Source organism: Camarhynchus parvulus, chromosome 25, assembly GCF_901933205.1.
Source record: "Camarhynchus parvulus chromosome 25, STF_HiC, whole genome shotgun sequence".
Taxonomy (NCBI): domain Eukaryota; kingdom Metazoa; phylum Chordata; class Aves; order Passeriformes; family Thraupidae; genus Camarhynchus; species Camarhynchus parvulus.
The window spans coordinates 2263742-2282392 of record NC_044595.1 but is presented as its reverse complement, the minus strand read 5'-3'; the positions used below and the strand labels follow the sequence as shown (position 1 = coordinate 2282392).

The following is an 18651-nucleotide window of genomic DNA, read 5'->3' as shown; positions in this document are numbered from 1 at the left end:
CGGCACCGGGACCGGGACCCCCCTCGGGAGCACCCTCGAGAACACCGCTGGTACCGGTGCCATGCTCATCCTGCCCTCAGCCCGCCCCCGGCGCCGCTCCCCGAGCGTGGCTCCTCGGGAGATGCCCGGGGGTGCGGCGAGAGCATCCCCGCGCCGCTCCCCACTATCCCACACCGCTGCCGCCCCTCCGGTGTCTCCACCGCCCTCCGGTGCCGGCGGGGCGGGCGCAGCCGAGCATGCGCGCCGCCTCCCCCCGCCCTCCCCCCGGCTCCGCCGCTCCCTGCAACACACCGGGGCGATCGCGGCCGCCGCTGCTGCCGCCGCCGCCGCAGGCACGGGCGCGGGTAGCGGAGCCATGGCCGAGGGCGAGGACCTGCAGACCTTCACCTCCATCATGGACGCGCTCGTCCGCATCAGCGTGAGCGGCCGCGGTGGCGGCGGGGGGGCGGACAGGGGTCCTCCGGGACCGGGTCGCCGTGGCAACGCGGCGGGGACTGGGGGGGGAGGGCGATGCCCTTGAGGGGTGGGCGGGCAGAGGACCCGCACCCCGACTCACCGCAGCGACCCCCGGGCATCCCCCGGCATCGGGACCCCCCCACACCGAGCCGTGGTCGAGCCGGGCGCACCGGGTGCCGAGGGCGGCCCCATCCCGGCCCCGGTCTGGGTGCCCAGCCCGGTCCTGGCACTGGTCCCAGTGGCGGGGCCGGTCCGGGCTCTGCTGTGGGTCCAGCTGCAGTCCCCATCCCAGCCCCCAGCGCCATCCTGGCCCCCATCTCCCTCTCCATCCCAGTTCCAATCCCACACCCATCCCAGTCCCCATCGCCATCCCAGCCCCAGGCCCATCCTGGCACTATTCCCAGTGCTGGTCCTCATCCCCATCCCAGCCCTGGGCCCATTCTGGTGCTGATCCCAATGGTGGCCCTCTTCCCCGTTGCACTGCCAATCCTGATACTGGTCTGATCCTGGGCTCAGCCCCAGTCCCATACCCACACCAGGCCTGGGTGCCATCCAGGCTCTGATCCCAGTCCTGGTGCTGATTCTGCCCATGCTGCTGCTGCCAGGCCTGATCCTGGCTCTGATGCTGGTCCCTGTCCTCATCATCCCCCATCCCTGCTCCTGCTCCTGGCTCTGGTGCTGCTCCCAGGCCTGATCCTGACCCTGCTGTGATCCCAGCTTCAGCCCCCAGTGCTGATCCTGGTTCTGACCGTGCTGCTGCCCCCAGGCCTGATCCTGGCCATGATGCTTCTCCTGGTGCCAGTGCTGGCCCCAGTCCTGGTCCTGCTGTGGCCCCAGTCCTCCATCCCCAGTCCTTCGTCCTGCTGCTGGCCCTGACGTTCCTCAGACTGCTCCCAGGCCTGATCCTGGCTCTGATGCTGGTCCCAGCCTTTGCCCCTATCCCAGTGCTGCTCCTCACACTGGCCCTGCTCCTGGCTGTGGTTCCAGTGCTGGCCTTGATCTTGGCCCTGCTGCTGATCCCAGCTCCATTCCTCATCTCGGTGGTAGCTGGGGCTGGTCCCAGGCCCCATCATTGCCCTGATGATGGTCCCAGTCCTTGTCTCCATCCCAGCCCAGGTCCCAGTACTGGTCCTGATCCTAGTCCTGATCCTGATCCTGGCCCTGGTGTTAATTCCAGGGCCTGGTGCTGATCCCAGCCCTGATGCTGATCCTGGCCCAGGTGCTGATCCTGGCCCTGGAGTTGATTCCAGGCTTTGGTGCTGATCCCAGCTGTGATACTGGTGCTTAACCCATTCCTGATGTTGATCCTGGCCCAGGTGCTGGTCCTGGCCCTGATCCCACCCTTAGTGATGGTCCTAGCCCTGATTCTGATCCTGGCCCTGGTGCTGGTCCTGGCCTAGATCCTGGCCCTGGTGCTGATCTCAGCCCTGATGTTAGTCCTGGCCCTCATGCTGATCCTGGTCCTAGTGCTGGTCTCAGCCCTGGTGCTGGTCCTGGCCCAGGTGCTGGTCCTGGCCCTGGTGCTAATCTCAGCCCTGGTCCTGGTCCTGGTGCTGATCTCAGCCCTGATGTTGATCCTGGTCCTGGTGCTGGTCCCATCTGGTGCCAGCCCCTCTGTCCCCAGCGGGTGACGCTCCCCTCTCTCCGCAGACCAGCATGAAGAACATGGAGCGGGAGCTGGTGTGCCCGGTGTGCAAGGAGATGTACAAGCAGCCGCTGGCCCTGCCCTGTACCCACAACGTGTGCCACGTGTGTGCCAGCGAGGTGCTGCTGCAGCACGGCCACCTGTACTGCGACCCCACCTCCGAGCCCACCTCGCCCGCCGCCACCCCCTCCACCCGCAGCCCCCGCCTGGGCCGCAGGGCTGTCCCCAAACCCGACCGGCTGGACCGCCTCCTCAAGTCAGGTGGGGCTCAGGGGCTGGCGGGAGGGACAGCGAGGGGACAGGGATGGCTGGAGACAGCGGGGGTGGCTGAGGGGATGGGGACAGGGAGGGGTTTGGGACAGCCGGAGGGGATGGGGACAGGGATGGCTGGAGGGATTTGGGACAGCCAGAGGGGACGGGGACAGGAAGACAGGAATGGCTGGAGAGGTTTGGGGACAGCTGGAGGGGATGGGGACAGGGATGGCTGGAGGGGACAGAGATGGCTGGAGAGGACAGGGGTGGCTGGAGAGGATGAGGACAGGGATGGCTGGAGGGGTTTGGGGACAGCCAGAGGGGATGGGGACAGCTGGAGGGGCAGAAATAGCTGGAGGAGAAGGGGATGGCTGGAGAGGGCAGGGCTGACTGGAGAGGTTGAGGACAGGGATGGCTGGATGGGTTTGGGATATCTGGAGGGGACAGAGATGGCTGGAGGGGTCGAGGGTGACTGGAGAGGACAGGGGTGGCTGGAGAGGATGAGAACAGAGATGGCTGGAGGGAACAGGGATGGATGGAGGGGAGGTGAATGGCTGGAGGGGATGGCAGCAGGAACATTAACAACAGAGGGGGTGAGGATGGCTGGAAAGGATGGGGACAGGGATGGCTGGAGGGGTTGGGAGCAGGGACAACAGGAAGGGACAGAGGTGGGGATGGGGCTTTTTGCCCTGCTGACCCCCATCCCCGCCTCCCTCCCACAGGCTTTGGCACCTACCCTGGGCGCAAGCGGGGTGCCGTGCACCCGCAGACCGTCAGCTTCCCGTGCCCCGCCTGCCAGCGGGACGTGGACCTGGGCGAGCGGGGCCTGGGCAGCCTCTTCCGCAACCTGACCCTGGAGCGGGTGGTGGAGCGCTACCGGCAGACCATCAACATCAGCGCCGCCATCATGTGCCAGTTCTGCAAGCCCCCGCAGCTGGAGGCCACCAAGGGCTGCACAGAGTGCAAGTCCAGCTTCTGCAATGAGTGCTTCAAGCTCTACCACCCCTGGGGCACGCAGAAAGCCCAGCATGAGCCCACGCCCCCCACCCTCACCTTCCGCCCCAAGGTGGGTCCTCCTGCCCACCTTAGTCCTCCTGATTACGGCTGAGAGGGTTGGGATTGTTCAGCCTGGAGAGGAGAAGCTTTGGGGTTACCAAATTGGGGCCTTCTGGTGTCTGAAGGGAGCTTTTGAAAGGATGGGGCGAGACTGTTTACAAGAGCCTGGAGTGACAGGACAAAGGGCAATAGGTTCGGATTGAAAGAGAGTAAGTTTGGGTTAGAAATTGGGAAAAAATTCTTGTAGTGAGGGTGGTGTGGTCCTGGGACAAGGTGCCCATGGAAGTTGTGAATGCCACACCCCTGGAAGTGTTCAAGGCCAAGGTGGGGTCTGAGCAATGGGGTCTGGATGAGGATGTCCCTGCTCGTGTCAGGCGGGTTAGAACAAGACGATGTTCCAGGTCCCCTTCCAACCCCAACCATTCTGTGACGCTGACATCTGGGGTGCAGGGGTGGGACTCTGTGGGAATGGAGGGAGGTGCTGAGCCCTGCTGTGCTCGTGCAGGGGCTGATGTGCCCGGAGCACAAGGAGGAGGTGACTCACTACTGCAAGACCTGCCAGCGGCTGGTGTGCCAGCTCTGCCGCGTGCGCCGCACCCACACCAGCCACAAGATCACCCCGGTGCTCAGCGCCTACCAGGCCCTCAGGGTAAGGGCTCCTGGGGCCAGGCTGGGGCTCTGTGGGGAACTGGGGGCACCACAGAGCCCCAGTGCAGATGGGGGGTGTGGGGCAGGGGCTGCTGGCACCACATCTCATCACCTTCCTGCAGGAGAAGCTGACGAAGAGCCTCGCCTACATCCTAAGCAGCCAGGACACGGTGCAGACCCAGATTGCTGAGCTGGAGGAGACAGTGAAGCACACAGAGGTAAGGGCAGAGGGTGCCCATCTGTCCCTGAGTTGTCCCTAGGCAGGGGTGGCACAGCCAGCCCGGTCCCCTCTGATCCCAGGACGTGCCACACACCGACCCTGCCATGCCTGTGCCCGGCAGGTAAACGGCTCACAGGCCAAGGAAGAGGTGTCCCAGCTGATCCAGGGGCTCTGTGCCATGCTGGAGGAGAAGCGGGCCACGCTGCTGCAGGCCATCGAGGAGTGCCAGCAGGAGCGGCTGGCCAGCCTGCACGGCCAGATCCGGGAGCACCAGGCCATGCTGGAGAACTCGGGCATGGTGGGCTATGCCCAGGAGGTGCTGAAGGAGACTGACCACCCCTGCTTTGTCCAGGCTGCCAAGCAGCTGCACAACAGGTACTGGGCTGCGGGCACAGGGCTGCTGGGGGCGTTGGGACCCTCTGGTGCCCGAGGTGCCACCCTGACATCCCCACTCTCCTGTGCTGCAGGATCCTCAGGGCCACCGATTCGCTGCAGAGCTTCCGTCCTGCAGCCAACGCCTCCTTCAGCCACTTCCAGCTGGATGTCAGCAGGGAGCTGAAGCTGCTCACTGACCTGGCCTTCATCCGAGGTAAAGGCACCGGGACCCGGGCACCGGCTGTGCCCCGTGCCCAGGCACAGCCCCCGCGGGCAGAGCGGGTCCCTGCCCACCTCGGAGCTGCAGCTCAGCCACGGCTGCCCAGGGCTGCTCGCGGATCTGCCGGTGCCCCCTCCCCGTCAGGGACAGCCCCAGCAGCCCCCAGAGATACCCCTGCCCTGCCCTGTGCCAGGGCGTGTGGGCCAGGGGCAGGCAGGCAGGGCCATGGTGCCAGGTGAGGGCAGCAGCGGTGCCGCGGGGTGAGTACGGAGCTGCCCCCGCTGCCGGGCAGGCGCTTCCCGCAGGGCAGGAGCCGCGTGGCCCTGCCAGACCCGCTGGCGACACGTTTCAGACCTGCTTCTACCTCTCTTTGTTTATAGGCTGCGGCCGCTGCCGAGGCGTCACCGAAGTAACTGAGGCAAGTCACACCCCTGCCCCAGAGCCACCCCGCTCTCTCTTCCCATCCCTCCATCCTGCGCCCGTCCCTGGCCCCGCTCCGCCGCCATCCTCCATCCCCGTCCTGCTGGCAGCCGGTGGCTCTGCCTCGTCCATCTGCCGCCGCTCCTCCTGCCCTCCCACCCCCTCTCGCCACATTTCCATCCCCTTCCTCACCCCATTTCCATCCCCCTTGCGCCCCATTTCTGTCCCATTCCTTGCCCCATTTCCATCTCCTTTTTGCCCCATTTTTGCCCCCTCTCACCCCATTTCCATCCCCTTCCTTACCCCATTTCCGCCCCCTCTCACCCCATTTCCATCCCCTTCCTTACCCCATTTCCGCCCCCTCTCACCCCATTTCCATCCCCCTCTCGCCCCATTTCTGTCCCATTCCTTGCTCCATTTCCATCCCCTTCCTTTCCCCATTTCCATCCCCTCTCACCCCATTTCCATCCCCTTCCTTGCCCTGTTTCTGCCCTCTCTTGTCCTATTTCCATCCCTTTCTCTTCCCATTTCTGTCCCACTCCTTGCTCCATTTCCATCTCCTTCCTTGCCCAATTTCTGCCTTCTCTCACCCCATTTCCATCCCTTTCTCACCCCATTTCTGTCCCACTCCTTGCTCCATTTCCATCCCCTTCCTTGCCTCATTTCTGCTGTCTCTCATCCCATTTCCATCCCCTCTTGTCCTGTTCCCATTTTCTTCCTCGCCCCATTTCTGTCCTCTCTCGCCCTGTTTCCATCCCCTTCCTTGCTCCATTTCTGTTCAACTCTCACCCCATTTCTGTCCACATTCTCACCTCACTTCTGTCCCATTCATCATCCAATTTTCTGCTCCCTTCTCATCCCATTTCCGCTGTCCCTTGCCCCATTTCAACCCCATCCTTGCCCTTTTTCCACTTTCTTCTCATCCCGTTTCCATTCCCCCACTCTCCATTTCCATCCCAGTCTCACCCCATTTCCACCCCAGTTTCACCCCCTTTCCACCCCAGTTTCACCCCATTTCCATCCCAGTCTCACTCCATTTCCATCCTCTTCCTCACGCCATTTTCATTCTCTCCTTGCCCCATTTCCACCCCTCTCCTTGTTCCATTTTCTTCCCCCTCTTGTCTCATTTCCATTCCCTTCGTTGCCTCATATTTGTCCCCCTTAACCTCATTTATGCCCACATTCTTCCCCCATTTATATTCTCGTCTGCACCCCATTTCTCTCCCACTTTTGCCCCATTTCCCTTCTCTTCCTCACTCTATTTCCACCCCTCTCCTCATCCCATTTCTTTCCCCCCTCACCCCATTTCCATCTGCCTCCTCACCCCAATTCCATCCTGCTCACCCCATTTCTTTCCCTTTCTGCATCCCATTCCTACCTTGTCCTCGCCCCATTGTTGCCCATTTCCATTCTCATTCTCTCTGTATTTCCATCCTACTCTCACCCCATTTCTGTCCTCTTCGTCTCCCATCTCCATTCCTCTCCTTGCCCCATTTCTACCTCCCTCCTCATCCTGTTTCCTTTCTCTTCCTAGCCCCATTCCCATCCTTTCCTTACCCCTCTCCCACCTGCCACCCTTCATCTCCCCTCCCTGCCCTGCCTCTGTTCCTGCCAGTACCTTCTACCACCCTCCATCCCCATCTCCTCCTCCTCCTCCTCTCCTGCTGCCTCCTCTCTCTCTCTCTCTCTTTCTCTCTCCTCCCTCCTGACTTGCACTTGGCCTCTCTGGTCCCTGAAGCCCCACAGCAGCAGCTCCTCTGTCTCCCCGACTCTCGCTCTCCTCCGGTGCCGACACACGGTCCTCCGCAGTCAGACCCCTCTAGACTCCGCTGGTTGTGCGTCCGTCCGTCCGTCCGTCCGTCCGGAATCCCGGAATGCCCCCTCCCTGCGTCCGGCCGCCTCCCTGCCCGCGGGGTGGGGGATGCTGCCTGACGCCCGCTGCCGCCTCTCCCCGCAGCGCCCGAGGCCCCCGTCATCGACACGCAGCGCACCTACACCTACGACCAGATCTTCCTGTGCTGGCGGCTGCCGCAGCACTCGCCGCCCGCCTGGCACTACACCGTGGAGTTCCGCAAGACCGACGCCAAGGCCAAGGGGCTGAAGCTGTGGCAGCGGCGGGAGGAGGTCAGGGGCACCTGCGCCCTCGTCGAGTACCTGGACACCGACAGCGTCTACGTGCTCAGGGTGAAGGGCTACAACAAGGCGGGTTTTGGGGACTACAGCGAGGACATCTACCTGCACACGCCGCCCGCCCCAGGTGAGAGGGGATGGGATCGCGTTGGGGTCACCAGTTGTCACCAAAGGGGTATCGCCCACCCGCCCCAGGTGAGAGGGGACAGGATCATGTCAGGGTCTGCCAGCCACCTATTGCCTGCCAGCCCCAGGGAGAGGGGATGAGATCACGTCGGGGTCACCAGTCGTCACCAAAGGGGGTATTGCCTGCCCAGAGGGGACATGATCACATTGAGGTCACCAATTGTCACCAAAGGGGTGTAACCCCCCCACCCCAGGTGAGAGGGGATGGGATCATGTCAGGGTCACCAATTGTCACCGCAGGCGTATCGCCCGCCCCATGTGAGAGGGGATGGGATCACGTTGGGGTCACCAATTGTCACCAAAGGGGTGTCGCCCGCCTGCCCCAGGTGAGAGGGGACAGGCTCACGTCAGGGTCACCTTATCACTGCAGGGGCATCAGGGACAGACCAAGGTGATATAGAGACTCCATCATCAGAAGGCATGAAAAAAGGCACTTTATTATTAGAAATCTACTGTTCTTATAGGAACAATGGTACACCTAAGACTTGGTTGGCCTTTAGGAATCTTCTCTCACCTATTGGTCAAGAAGGGACAACTCCTTGTAAACATCTGTGACAGAGATTGCCTGCTAGGTGCAGATATTGAGATTAATAATTGTTTTAATTCTTTCTCTGAGCTTTCTCACAGTTTCTCACAGCTTCCCAGGAAAATCCTGGGAGAACTATGTCTCTCTCTGTTCGGAGGATATGTGACTACCACAGATGGCTGCTTGGATCAACGCGGGGCGCCCCGCTGTGCTGTGCTGCTCACCTTTCTCCTTTTTGTCTGATCCCCACAGTCCTCAACTTCTTCCTGGACAACCGCTGGGGCTTCAACCGGGACCGGCTGGCCATCAGCAAGGACCAGCGCGCGGTGCGCAGCGTGCCGGGCATCCCCATGCTCTTCGCTGCCGAGCGCCTGATGACCAGCTGCCACCTGTCCATCGACCTGGTCATCGGCGACGTGGCCATCACCCAGGGCAAGAGCTACTGGGCCTGCTGTGTGGACCCCAGCTCCTACCTGGTCAAGGTGGGCGTGGGGCTGGAGAGCAAGCTGCAGGAGTGGTTCCAGGTGCCGCAGGATGTGGTGAGCCCCAGGTGAGCTTGGGGGGCGCAGGGTTTGCTCCTACCTCCCCAGCAGGGTGTCAGGGGGCTCCTGGAGGGGACAGCTCTCCACTGGGCTCAGAATAAACTCCTTCAGCATTACTGGGGAGTCCCATGGGCAGCCAGAACAGCCTGGGGGGCTGCTGGGTGCTGAGGCACCTTCTCAGATGGGTATTGGAGCTGGATCCCCTCACCTGGGTACTCTGCATTGCAGGTGGAGGGGCCACAGGCAGGGCAGGGCCCTCCTGGGTGGGTGCCCATCCCTGGAGGTGTGGGGGGGATCTCCAGCCTGTCCCATGGGAGGACCCACCTGTCCCCCTCCACAGGTACGACCCCGACAGTGGCCACGACAGCGGGGCAGAGGACACGACGGTGGAGGCGCCTCCTCCCTACGCCTTCCTCACCATCGGCATGGGCAAGATCCTGCTGTCCCACGGCTCGGCCCTCACGTCCCGCGACCCCAACGGCTGCACCGTGCCCCTGCCCCCACGCATTGGCATCTGCCTGGACTACGAGCAGGGCAAGGTGAGCTTCTACGACGCCGTGTCCTTCCGCGAGCTCTGGGAGTGCGGCGTGGACTGCTCGGGGCCCGTCTGCCCCGCCTTCTGCTTCATCGGAGGGGGGGCCCTGCACCTCCAGGAGCTGGTGGCCAACAAGCAGGAGAGGAAAGTGACCATTGGGAACTTTGCCAAGCTGGACTGAGCCACGCCCGCGGTCCCCACATGCCCCCCGGGCACCCTGCGAGCGCCAGGGGGACACAAGTGGCCAGGGAGCAGAGCAGAGCAGGGGTGGCCCCGGCCCTGCCACCACTGGGGACAGGCCAGGTGTTTGTTTTGCGGGATGGGGGGGACGGGGACAGCTTTGCCGTCCCCTCCTCACCCTGTCTGCCTGCCCCTGGCTCCGGCTCAGCCCCAGGCTGCTCTGGGCTGGGGCTGTGGGCAGGGCTGGCAGAGGGTCAGCCCTAGAGAGGGGTCAGGGAAGGGGACGGGGCTGCGCAGGGAGGGGGGTGGAAGGTGACAGTGGGGTGACAGTGCAGGGGAGAGGCTGGGTGCTGGTTGGGGTGGGGGAGGCAGCCGGGGTGGGGGAGAGGGAGGTGGGGGGAGGCTGGGCTGGAACAAGGTGTGAAGATGTTTTGTAAAATGGCTCATTTTCAACGTGGATCATCTGGCTGCAGCCAGGCACAGCCCCTGCACGCAGCCAGCGTGGGGTCCCTCCCGTGGGCTGCCGGGCACCTCAGTGCCTGCCGCCTGCTCTGCCCTGTCCTTGGGGAGCAACGTGCCTGGCCAGCCCTGCACGTGGCCTCAGGGCCACACTTGGCTCCCGTTACACCTCTGGGTGCCCAACCCATGGCCGGGATGGGCTGGGCCTGCAGGGTCTGGATCTGACCTACCAGGGAGCCCCAGCACCGTGGGGGCTGTGCCAGCAGGCCCACACCGGGCTCTGTCCGAGCTGCTGTCATTTCTCCTGGGTTCTGTTACAACAAACGCTGTATTTTCATGGTTTCCTACAATAAACTGCAATGCCAGACTCGTCCAGAGCCTCCCTGGCACAGGGGGGCCATGGGACCGAGCTGTGCGTGGGGCCAGAGTGTGCATGGGGGCAGGGTGACAAGGGACATGGGGACTTGGGTCTGGGTGGGCTGGGGGGTCACAGGGCTGTGGGGTCTCAGGGCTGTGAGGTCCCAGGGCTATGGGGTAGCAGGGCTATGGGGTCTCAGGGCTATGGGGTCCCAGGGCTATGGGGTCTCAGGGCTATGGGGTAGCAGGGCTGTGGGGTAGCAGGGCTATGACATTGCAGGGTTATGGGGTCCCAGGGCTATGGGGTCTCAGGGCTATGGGGTTGCAGGGCTGTGGGGTAGCAGGGCTATGACATTGCAGGGTTATGGGGTCTCAGGGCTGTGGGGTCACAGGGCTGTGGTGCTGGGCTGGCCGTGGGGCTGTGAGAGCAGGCTGTCCAGAAGCACGTGTCCAGAGGCATGCACGGGACTGGGGCCATGGGGCCGGGCTGTCCTTTGGGCCGTGGCCAGCAGGTGCCAACCCTGCCCAGCCGGGGCACTGCTGACGTGTCAGGTCCTGCCCGTGCTCTGCCTGGCCATGTGGTCACTGCCACCCGTCACGGGGGGCTCCTGGAGGGGACAGCTCTACACTGGGCCCAGAACAAACTCCTTCAGCAATGCTGGGTGCTGAGGCACCTTCTCAGATGGGTATTGGAGCTGGATCCCCCCACTGGGGTACTCTGCATGGCAGGTGGAGGGGCCATAGGCGGGGCAGGGCCCTCCTGGGTGGGTGCCTGTCCCGGGAGCTCCCAGCCCCTAAGCTGGAAGGGGAGGGGGCCGCAGGGCTGAGCTCTCTGGGAACAGGCAACTCTTTGTAGGGCCCAGCCCTTCAAACCAGGCCCCTGTTCTGATCCCTGGGGCCCTGCCCAGGGCTGGGGGGGTGAGAGGGGAAGCAGCAGTGCCAGGCACACCCCATCCCCTTTGGGGCTCTGTCCTAAGCACACAACCCCATATCCAGCTGGCAGAATGGATCTGGGGGTGGGGGGGTTCTCCACTGAGCCAGACCCCCATCGATGCACCCCCTACCACCCAGCAGTCTCAGGGAGCCCCCTGTGCTCCAGAGACCCCCCCAGCCTCTTGCCTGCAGCCCAGCCCAGCTCTGATAGCTCCCAGCACGTGCCAGGGTTCCTGGGCACCTGGCACAGCCTCGGGCCCCACCCCGAGCCCACATTCTGTGGCCGAGGACTCCATCAGCTGCCCGCTGCTCCTGGGGCTGCTCCCAGCCAAGCCCTGGCCCCGTGCCTGCCACCACATGGGCTTTTCTTTGGGGAAGGGTTGGTTTCCTTGTTTTTCTGCCTTTTCAGCGGTTGCCAAAACACTCCCAGTGCCCAGGAACAGGCCCAGCTCAAACTGGTGCTGCCAGGGGGCCACCAGGGATGGCTGCTCCCATGGTTTGCGCCCTGCTGCTGCCACAAAGCCTCTTCTTCCAGCACTCCTGGAGCTTTTTCGGGGCTCGCTGAATGTGTTTGGAAGAGCCTGAGCCCGCAGGGGCGGGGAGCAGGACACGCTGCAGGCAGCCAGGGACACACGTGCAGCTGAACATTCCGCCTGTGCAGCCACTGGGAAAGCGGGCATGTCAAACCAGACACGTTAAATCACGAGCAGAAACTGCCAGGAGGGGTGGGAGGGACGGGGTCTGGCAGGACGTGTCACATCCAGAGGGGTGCAGGGACCAGGGACAAGGCGACACCCCCAGCACCATTGCCTGGAATGGGAAACAAGAGCCACCACCCAAGCCCAGGCCACCTCGGTGGGTGACAGCCCTGTCCCAGAGAAGCCCCCCCTGGCACATGGCTGCCCCCATCGTTTTATTTGAACTGTGATAAATACACCCCAGCCGAGGAGCTGCCACCCCGCCGAGCCAAGCCTGGCACCAGCACCCCGCAACACAGAGATATTTATATAAAATAACACCACAAAAAGAGCCATTGAATTGCAGGGGGAGCCCGAGCCCCGTTCTCCACCCCACCCCGGCACGGAGCAGGGTTGCGAAAGCCAAGCGAGTGCGGGGACCGTGGGCTGTGCGGGACCCTCCCTCCCTCCCCGCCGCCGATCTCCGTCCATGCAGTTCTGTCATGGGCACGAATCCGGCTGCTCCAGAACCACCGGGCTCCCGCTGCCCACGGCCGAGCAGCACCGGGGGATGTGCCTGGGGCCGGTGCTGCCCTCCCGGGAGTGGGGGGCTGCGGCCGCCCCCTCCCCTGGGCAGCAGCCCTCCTTCCAGCGATCCCTTCACAGGTTGTCGGAGCCGGCGGCGGGGTTGGTGTAGGTGAAGGTGCCGGCCCTCGTGGTGCTGCCTCCGGCCACCTTCGGCACAGGAAAGGTGAGAGGGGGTGTCAGGATTGGGCTGAGCCCCCACCCCGGGGCAGCAGAGTAAGACCTGCACCCTCTTCACGGCCACTATGAGCAAGCAAAAATCACATCCTCCCATCGTGGTGGGTACAGGAAGAGTTGCACCCTCTCCATGCCCACTATGGGTAACTAAAAATTGCATCCTTACACCGTGGTGGGCACATGAAGACCTGCACTCTCTCCGTGCCCACTATGGGCAACTAAAAATCACATCCTCCCACCGTGATGGGCAGCACAGGAAGACCTGCACCCTCTCCATGCCCACTGTGGGCAAGCAAAAATCGCATCCTCCCATTGTGGTGGGCACAGGAAGAGCTGTACCCTCTCCATGCCCACTATGGGCAACTAAAAATCGCATCCTCCCACCGTGGTGGGCTGCTGCCCCCATCCGTGGGCACTGCGGGCACCCTGGGCCCCCACGGACACCCCGGGCCGCCCCTCCCCGTGCGCAGGAGGAGCCGCGGTGGCCCCGGCCGTGTTCCCGCACGATAAGCCGGCCTGGCGAGTGCGAAGGTAAATATTTACCCAGGCCCCTGGTATTTGCTCAGGGTGAGCTGCTCTCAAGGAGCCGGAGCAGCTGGACACGGCCCCCGCCCACAGCCCCGCCGGGGGGGAGCACAGGGCGGCCCCCCGTGCCCAGCATCGCCTCGAGGAGCCCTCTGCGCCTCCGGGCAGCTCCCGGCGCCACAGCAGCAGCTCCAGCTGCAGTTTGGGAGGTGCCGGTGCGGGATGAGGGATGCTGGCTGCGGGAATCCCCTCCTCAGCAACCCCTCAATCAGCTCTGCAGTGCCCCAGCGCTGCTCCCCACCCACGGCAGAGGATGCGGGAGAGCTGAGGGTGCGGCTGGGACGCAGCAGAGCAGGAGAAGGGGCGGGGTGGGCAGGCAGCGAGCCCCCTGACGCTGCTGGGGCGGGGCACGGGGAGAAGCTGCCCAAGGTCGTGGGGAGCTCCCCGGAGCCGGGCCGGGTCTGCCCGCGCCGGCCGCTGCTCCAGCGAGGCGTGAATGTTACACTCACCTCCCGGCGGGGCGGGCGTGGGACGAGCTCCCAGCACAGCGTCCCTGCCCCGCCATCTCTGTCCCTGCCATCTCCATCCTTGCCCTGCCATCCCCGCCCCTGCCATCTCTGTCCCTGCCATCTCTGCCCCTGCCCTGCCATCTCCGCCCCTGCCCTGCCATCTCTGTCCCTGCCATCATCTCCCACTAACGCAGGGATCCCAGCCATTCCCCCAGGGATGCACCCCTGCTCTCTGGGAGCCCCCAGGTGTGGGGCTCTGGCTCTCACCTGGCTGTAGGGGTTGGGTTTGCTGTTGGGGGACACGTAGCGCCCATGGCTCTGGTACTGCAGGTACTCAGCCATGGGGTGGTAGGAATCCTTCTGGCTGAGCAGGTCCAGCTTCCCTCGGCTCTTCCGGCGGCAGGTGCAGGTGGACTTGGGGAGAGAGAGGGGTCAGAGCTTGGCCGGTGTGGGGACAGGGCACCAAAGAGCAGAGTGCAGGTGAGGGGTGGGGATGGGGCCTCACCATCAGGAGGAGACAGGTGAAGATGGTGAACAGCAGCAGGATGCTGACCAGGACCAACAGAGCGATGGCCCAGTCCGGGATCATGGGTGCTGCAGCTGGGGATATCACTGCTGCAGAGCCTGAAAGGAGCAGAGCTGTGTGTGCACCACAGGCAGAGCTGGGACAGAGCCCTGAGAGATCCCTGGGACAGGACACAGGGTCTGAGCCCTCCTGAGTGGGATCCTGCCTGACACAGGCACTGGGAATATGCACTGACCCCACCCTCTGCAAGCCCCAAGCCCATCACAGCAGCAAGCAGGTTCCCTGCCTCAACCAGGACAGGGCCATGCTTCTGGAGCCCCCCAAGCTTCCCCCAGGCTCCATCCCCCTCCCTCCCCAGCCTCTCACTCTGGATGCTGTCCAGCTGCAGGCCCATGATGAAGCCATTCTGGTCCAGGCTCTTCCTCAGGCGCTGCTCAACAGCATCAGCAGTGACAGCTTCGCTTCCATTCCCAAACACGAGGGTGGACTGGACCTCCACCGAGCCTTGGCTGCATGGGAGGAGGCATCAGCACCCAGACTGCCCCCTGAGGGGGTACAAACCAGGGGGATACACTGCAATACACCAGCCCTGCTGGTGCTGCTGCTGCTCACCTGTACTGCAGCTCGCTGCACCCAGTGTAGGTCTGCGTGCCCATGCAGCCCGCGCAGCCAAAGACGTGTTGGAACTGGAAGGAAGCATTGAGGTCATGGCCACCTCCCCAAGACACAGACACAGACACCCCCCTTTCCTGTCTCCATGTAGAACTGGCAGAATGGATGCTCTGGGTGCTTCCGTGGAAAGCCCCAAATTGAGGTGGCTCCTTCCCAGCACAGCCCAGGGTCTCTGCTGGTGGGGCTGGGACTCACCATGGTCAGGACAGTGCGGCTCAGGCTCCTGTACTCCCGTGATGCTGGGTCACGCAGGCTCTCGTTGAAGCTCCTGTTGATGATGCGGAAGGACAGCGGGACACGCACGAGCAGCTGGGCAGGACCAGGCAGCTGGGCTGAGGTTTTGCTGGGGTTGGGACCACCCTGGGTGGAAGCTGTGCTGCCCTCAGACGTTATCTGGGTGGGAAAGACCTGAGCACTGGTGCTCCCGTTGCCTTTGGTGCTGCCGTGCATGGTGGTGGGAGCGGCAGAGCTGCCGTTGGTGCCGAGGTGGGGGCCCCAGCTGCTGCTGTTTGAGGTGGCATTGGCATGGGGCATGGCTGGGTTGTTGGGGACAGGCACCACAGTGCCATTGGATGTGGCATTGCTTGTGGAGTGGTTGCCAAACTGGAAGTTCGTGGTGTTTTTGCCAGGGAACGCGGTGGCGTAGGGGAAGACAGAGGTTTGGGGCCGGCTGGCCCGTGTGCTTTTGGGGAATATATTTGGCAGCCAGGTGGTGGTGGTGGTTTCCGTGGTCATCTCCACGGTGGTCGTTTCCGTGGTTTCCATCTCCATGGTTGTCTCGGTGGTCATGGCACGGATACCTGGAGGAACCCCTGGAGTCAATGGCTGCAGCCCAGTCAGGGAAGGCTTCACCCAAAAACAGCTCATCATCTGGGCACTGTGGGAAGCACCACAACCCCCAGGAACCAACAGCCAGCTGCTGTTGCCCACGAGGCTAAGGAGACCTTCAGCAGCACCCCAAGATCGGAAACTTGTGGCACCACCAAGGGTCCAGGTGGAACTGGCTGGGCACTGGCACCTGCGCCATGCCCAGCCCTGCAAACCCTGGCATGCCACCCAACAAAGCCCCCCTTGCTGTGGGTGACAGGCTGGGGTGCCCTCGTGCCCTCCAGACCTGCCTGGCCTGGCTGGGGGCCAGTACAGGCAGCTCCCGGGCGGGTTCCCAGCGGCTGCTGCAGGAGGAGAGCCCGGGGTCCGGGTGCTCACCGGGACACACCTGCATTCCAGCCCGCCAGCCCCGGGCACAGCCTGCTCCGGCTGGCCCCGGCACAGCCCAGCCCTTGGCCGAGCTGTGGACACGGCAGAGGGGCCGTGCCCTGAGCCCCCACGTACCAACACTCCTGGGCACGACCAGCCCCTGGGTGCTGCACCCCAGAGCCAGAACAGGGTGCCAGGATGCTGCCGGTTCCAGTATCCCCAGTCCCCACTTTGACAGGGATCCCGCTCTGCTCCCCCTGCCCGGTGCCCAGCCCCTCACCTGTGCCCAGCCCCTCACCTGTGCCCAGCACCAGCAGCAGCAGAAGGACAGGGAACGCCATGGGGCTTGTCCGGGGTGTCCCGGCGCCTCTTGGGGCTCGGCAGCGGCTGCTCTCCCGTTAGCTGGCGGCACACGCCTCAATGCAGGGATCCGGAACTGGCAGCTCGACAGCGGCCTGAGCTTTATAGAGCACCTGGAGCAGGTGCGGAGGCCCCGCCCCGCCGCCGGCTCCAGGCAGGGGGGGTCGTTCTGCCCCGCTTGGCACAGAGGTGCCACGGTGCCCATGGGGTCCCCGCAGCATCAGCCCCCCAGGTTGGGTCCTTCACGCTTTCCTGGCTCGGGGAGACGCCGCTGGCAGCGTCCCCGTGCTACGGGCAGAGCCAGCCGCGGTGGGCACAGGACGGGACAGCAGCCGGGCATCCTGGGGCAGGGGCGGGAGCAGCATCTGCCCGGCTCCCTGCGCTGAGCCGCTGACCTGGTGGGGGGCGCGGGGGGGACACGGCGTCCCCCAGCCCCTCGTGCAGGGGGGGCCTCATCCTCTGGGTCAGCCCAGGGTTAATCATTAGCGGCTGGTCATCGCCTCGCCCTACACTCAAATAAACAGCGGTGACCCCCCCGAAACGTTTACGCAGGCCCAGCCCAGGGCCCCACCACGTCCCAGTACCTCCCAGTAAGCTCCCTCCAAGTGCCAGGGCCCCCCCAGCAGGCACAAACCCCCATCCCCAGTCAGGACACGGGTGAGGCCAGGTGCCAGTGCCCCACCCCAGAGGTAACGGGCACCGCCCGTGCCTGGGCGCAGGTGACATGGGGCTCCTGGCACGGATGGGCATCAAAAGCTACTGGTCCCACTCTGCCCCTGCCCTGCAGAAATTCCTGATCCCTGGGAGAGCCCCAGTCTCTCGGGAGGGTGCTGATTCCTGTGGGGGTCCCAGTTCCTGGGGAGGTCATGGTTGGGATCCCCACATTTGGCTCCTGGCCAGCCTCATGTGAGGCCAAAGTGCCACCCCAGCCACACCAAAGGTGAGGTGGTGCTGAGAAGGGGAGCAGAGAGGGGGGACCCTCCATGCTGCAGTGATTGAGGGCAAGGGATGGATGTGCAGGTGGAGTAGGAGCCAGCAGCACTCTGCTCCCCCCACAGCAGCCACAGCCTGGGCAAGCCAGGCCACGTGCAGGCAGCTGCAGGCAGGATGCAGGCAGCACCTCTGGGCAAACATTTCCTTCCCAAAAGGCCTCACCACGGAAATGGCTCACCCCGTGCAGTGATGCTGACCCCTGCTGCCCTCTGCTCCAGCCCTAATCCCCCTCCCCACTCAGTTCTGGGGGCTTTCCCCTGAGCCAGCCATCCCCCCAGAGTGAGGGCTTCAGTTTTCCTCCTGCAGACACCCACAGAGGACACACTGTGTGGGGAGCTGAGGGGCAGGAGGGTCCCAGCAACTGCTCTCACCCACCAGCCCTGGGAGCAGGGGCCATTAGCCCACTCTGACCACGCCCAGTGGGTCCGTGTGCCCACCCTGTCCATGCCCAGTGGGTTCCATGCGCCCACCCTGACCACGTCCAGTGGGTTCCATGTGCCCACCCTGTCCATACCCAGTGGGTTCCATGTGCCCACCCTGTCCATGCCCAACGGATTCCCTGTGTCCGCCCTGTCTGTGCCTGGTGTGCCCCCTGTGTCCAGCCTGTCTATGCCCGGTGGATCCCCCGTGTCCAGCCTGTCTGTGTCCAGTGTGTGCAGCCTGTCCGTGCCTGGCGGAATCCCTGTGCCCAGCCTGTCCATGCCTGGTGGATCCCCTGTGTCCAGCCTGTCCATGCCCAGTGGATCGTGTGTGTCCAGCCTGTCTATGCCCGGTGGTTCCCCTATGTCCACCCTGTCCGTGTCCGGTGTATCCCCTATGTCCAGCCTGTCCGTGTCCGGTGTGTCCCGTGTGTCCGTGTCCGGTGGTCCCGACTCTCCCCGTCCCCGCCCCGCGCGTGCCCGGCCCGGGCCGGTGGCCCCGAACCTGCGGCGCCCCCTGGCGGGCACAGCCCCGCACCACGCTCCCGCCGCACACCGGGACCAGGACCGGGACCGGAACTGGGACCGGACGACCGGGACCGGGACCGGGACCGGGAGGGGGAAGGCGACCTCTACTAGAGTGAAACCGGGAGCGAGACAGGGACTGGGACTGGAGCGAGAGCGGAACCGCTGCTAGGAACAGACCGGGAGCGGCATCGGGAATCGAGTGCAGTAATGCAGAACGGGAGTGAGACCGACACTGGAGCGAAACGGGAGCGGGAGGGTGACTAGGAGAGGGAGCAGGAGCGGAGCGGGACCGCAGCGGGAATGGAGCCAGGAACGGTACCGGACCGAGACCGGAGAGGGAGCA

General features: G+C 64.2%; 2 protein-coding genes across 3 annotated transcripts; one reads left to right on the top strand and one right to left on the bottom strand.

The window, feature by feature from the left end:
• Window positions 1–269: 269 nt before the first annotated feature.
• Window positions 270–9656, top strand: TRIM46 (tripartite motif containing 46). 2 transcript variants are annotated; one of them, XM_030965501.1, is made up of 10 exons: window positions 270–418; window positions 2112–2362; window positions 3076–3419; window positions 3915–4058; window positions 4180–4275; window positions 4399–4652; window positions 4745–4866; window positions 7250–7549; window positions 8387–8684; window positions 9017–9656. In XM_030965501.1, exons 2-10 carry the CDS (start codon window positions 2113–2115, stop codon window positions 9390–9392), a joined length of 2184 nt encoding a protein of 727 aa, XP_030821361.1. In that variant the 5' UTR covers window positions 270–418; window position 2112; the 3' UTR covers window positions 9393–9656. The 2 variants fall into 2 exon arrangements, with proteins under 2 accessions (XP_030821361.1, XP_030821360.1); XM_030965500.1 differs by having other exon boundaries at window positions 2107–2362.
• Window positions 9657–12102: 2446 nt separating this feature from the next.
• MUC1 (mucin 1, cell surface associated) lies at window positions 12103–17785 on the bottom strand. The gene is made up of 7 exons (XM_030965511.1): window positions 16307–17785; window positions 15007–15611; window positions 14752–14825; window positions 14506–14648; window positions 14119–14237; window positions 13881–14027; window positions 12103–12552 (listed from the first exon to the last, which is right to left on the bottom strand). Exons 1-7 carry the CDS (start codon window positions 16347–16349, stop codon window positions 12478–12480), a joined length of 1206 nt encoding a protein of 401 aa, XP_030821371.1. The 5' UTR covers window positions 16350–17785; the 3' UTR covers window positions 12103–12477.
• Window positions 17786–18651: the final 866 nt, after the last annotated feature.

Bases quoted from the DNA above. Each gene is read 5' to 3' on its own strand.
- TRIM46 (XM_030965500.1), top strand. From the start codon at position 356: ATGGCCGAGGGCGAGGACCTGCAGACCTTCACCTCCATCATGGACGCG. The intron at 4,059-4,179 runs GTAAGGGCTCCT...ACCTTCCTGCAG, and splicing joins GCGCCTACCAGGCCCTCAGG to GAGAAGCTGACGAAGAGCCT. The intron at 4,276-4,398 runs GTAAGGGCAGAG...TGTGCCCGGCAG, and splicing joins AGACAGTGAAGCACACAGAG to GTAAACGGCTCACAGGCCAA.
- MUC1 (XM_030965511.1), bottom strand. From the start codon at position 16,349: ATGGCGTTCCCTGTCCTTCTGCTGCTGCTGGTGCTGGGCACAG. The intron at 14,826-15,006 runs GTGAGTCCCAGC...GCTTCCTTCCAG, and splicing joins GCCGCACTGTCCTGACCATG to TTCCAACACGTCTTTGGCTG. The intron at 14,649-14,751 runs GTGAGCAGCAGC...CCTCCCATGCAG, and splicing joins TGCAGCGAGCTGCAGTACAG to CCAAGGCTCGGTGGAGGTCC.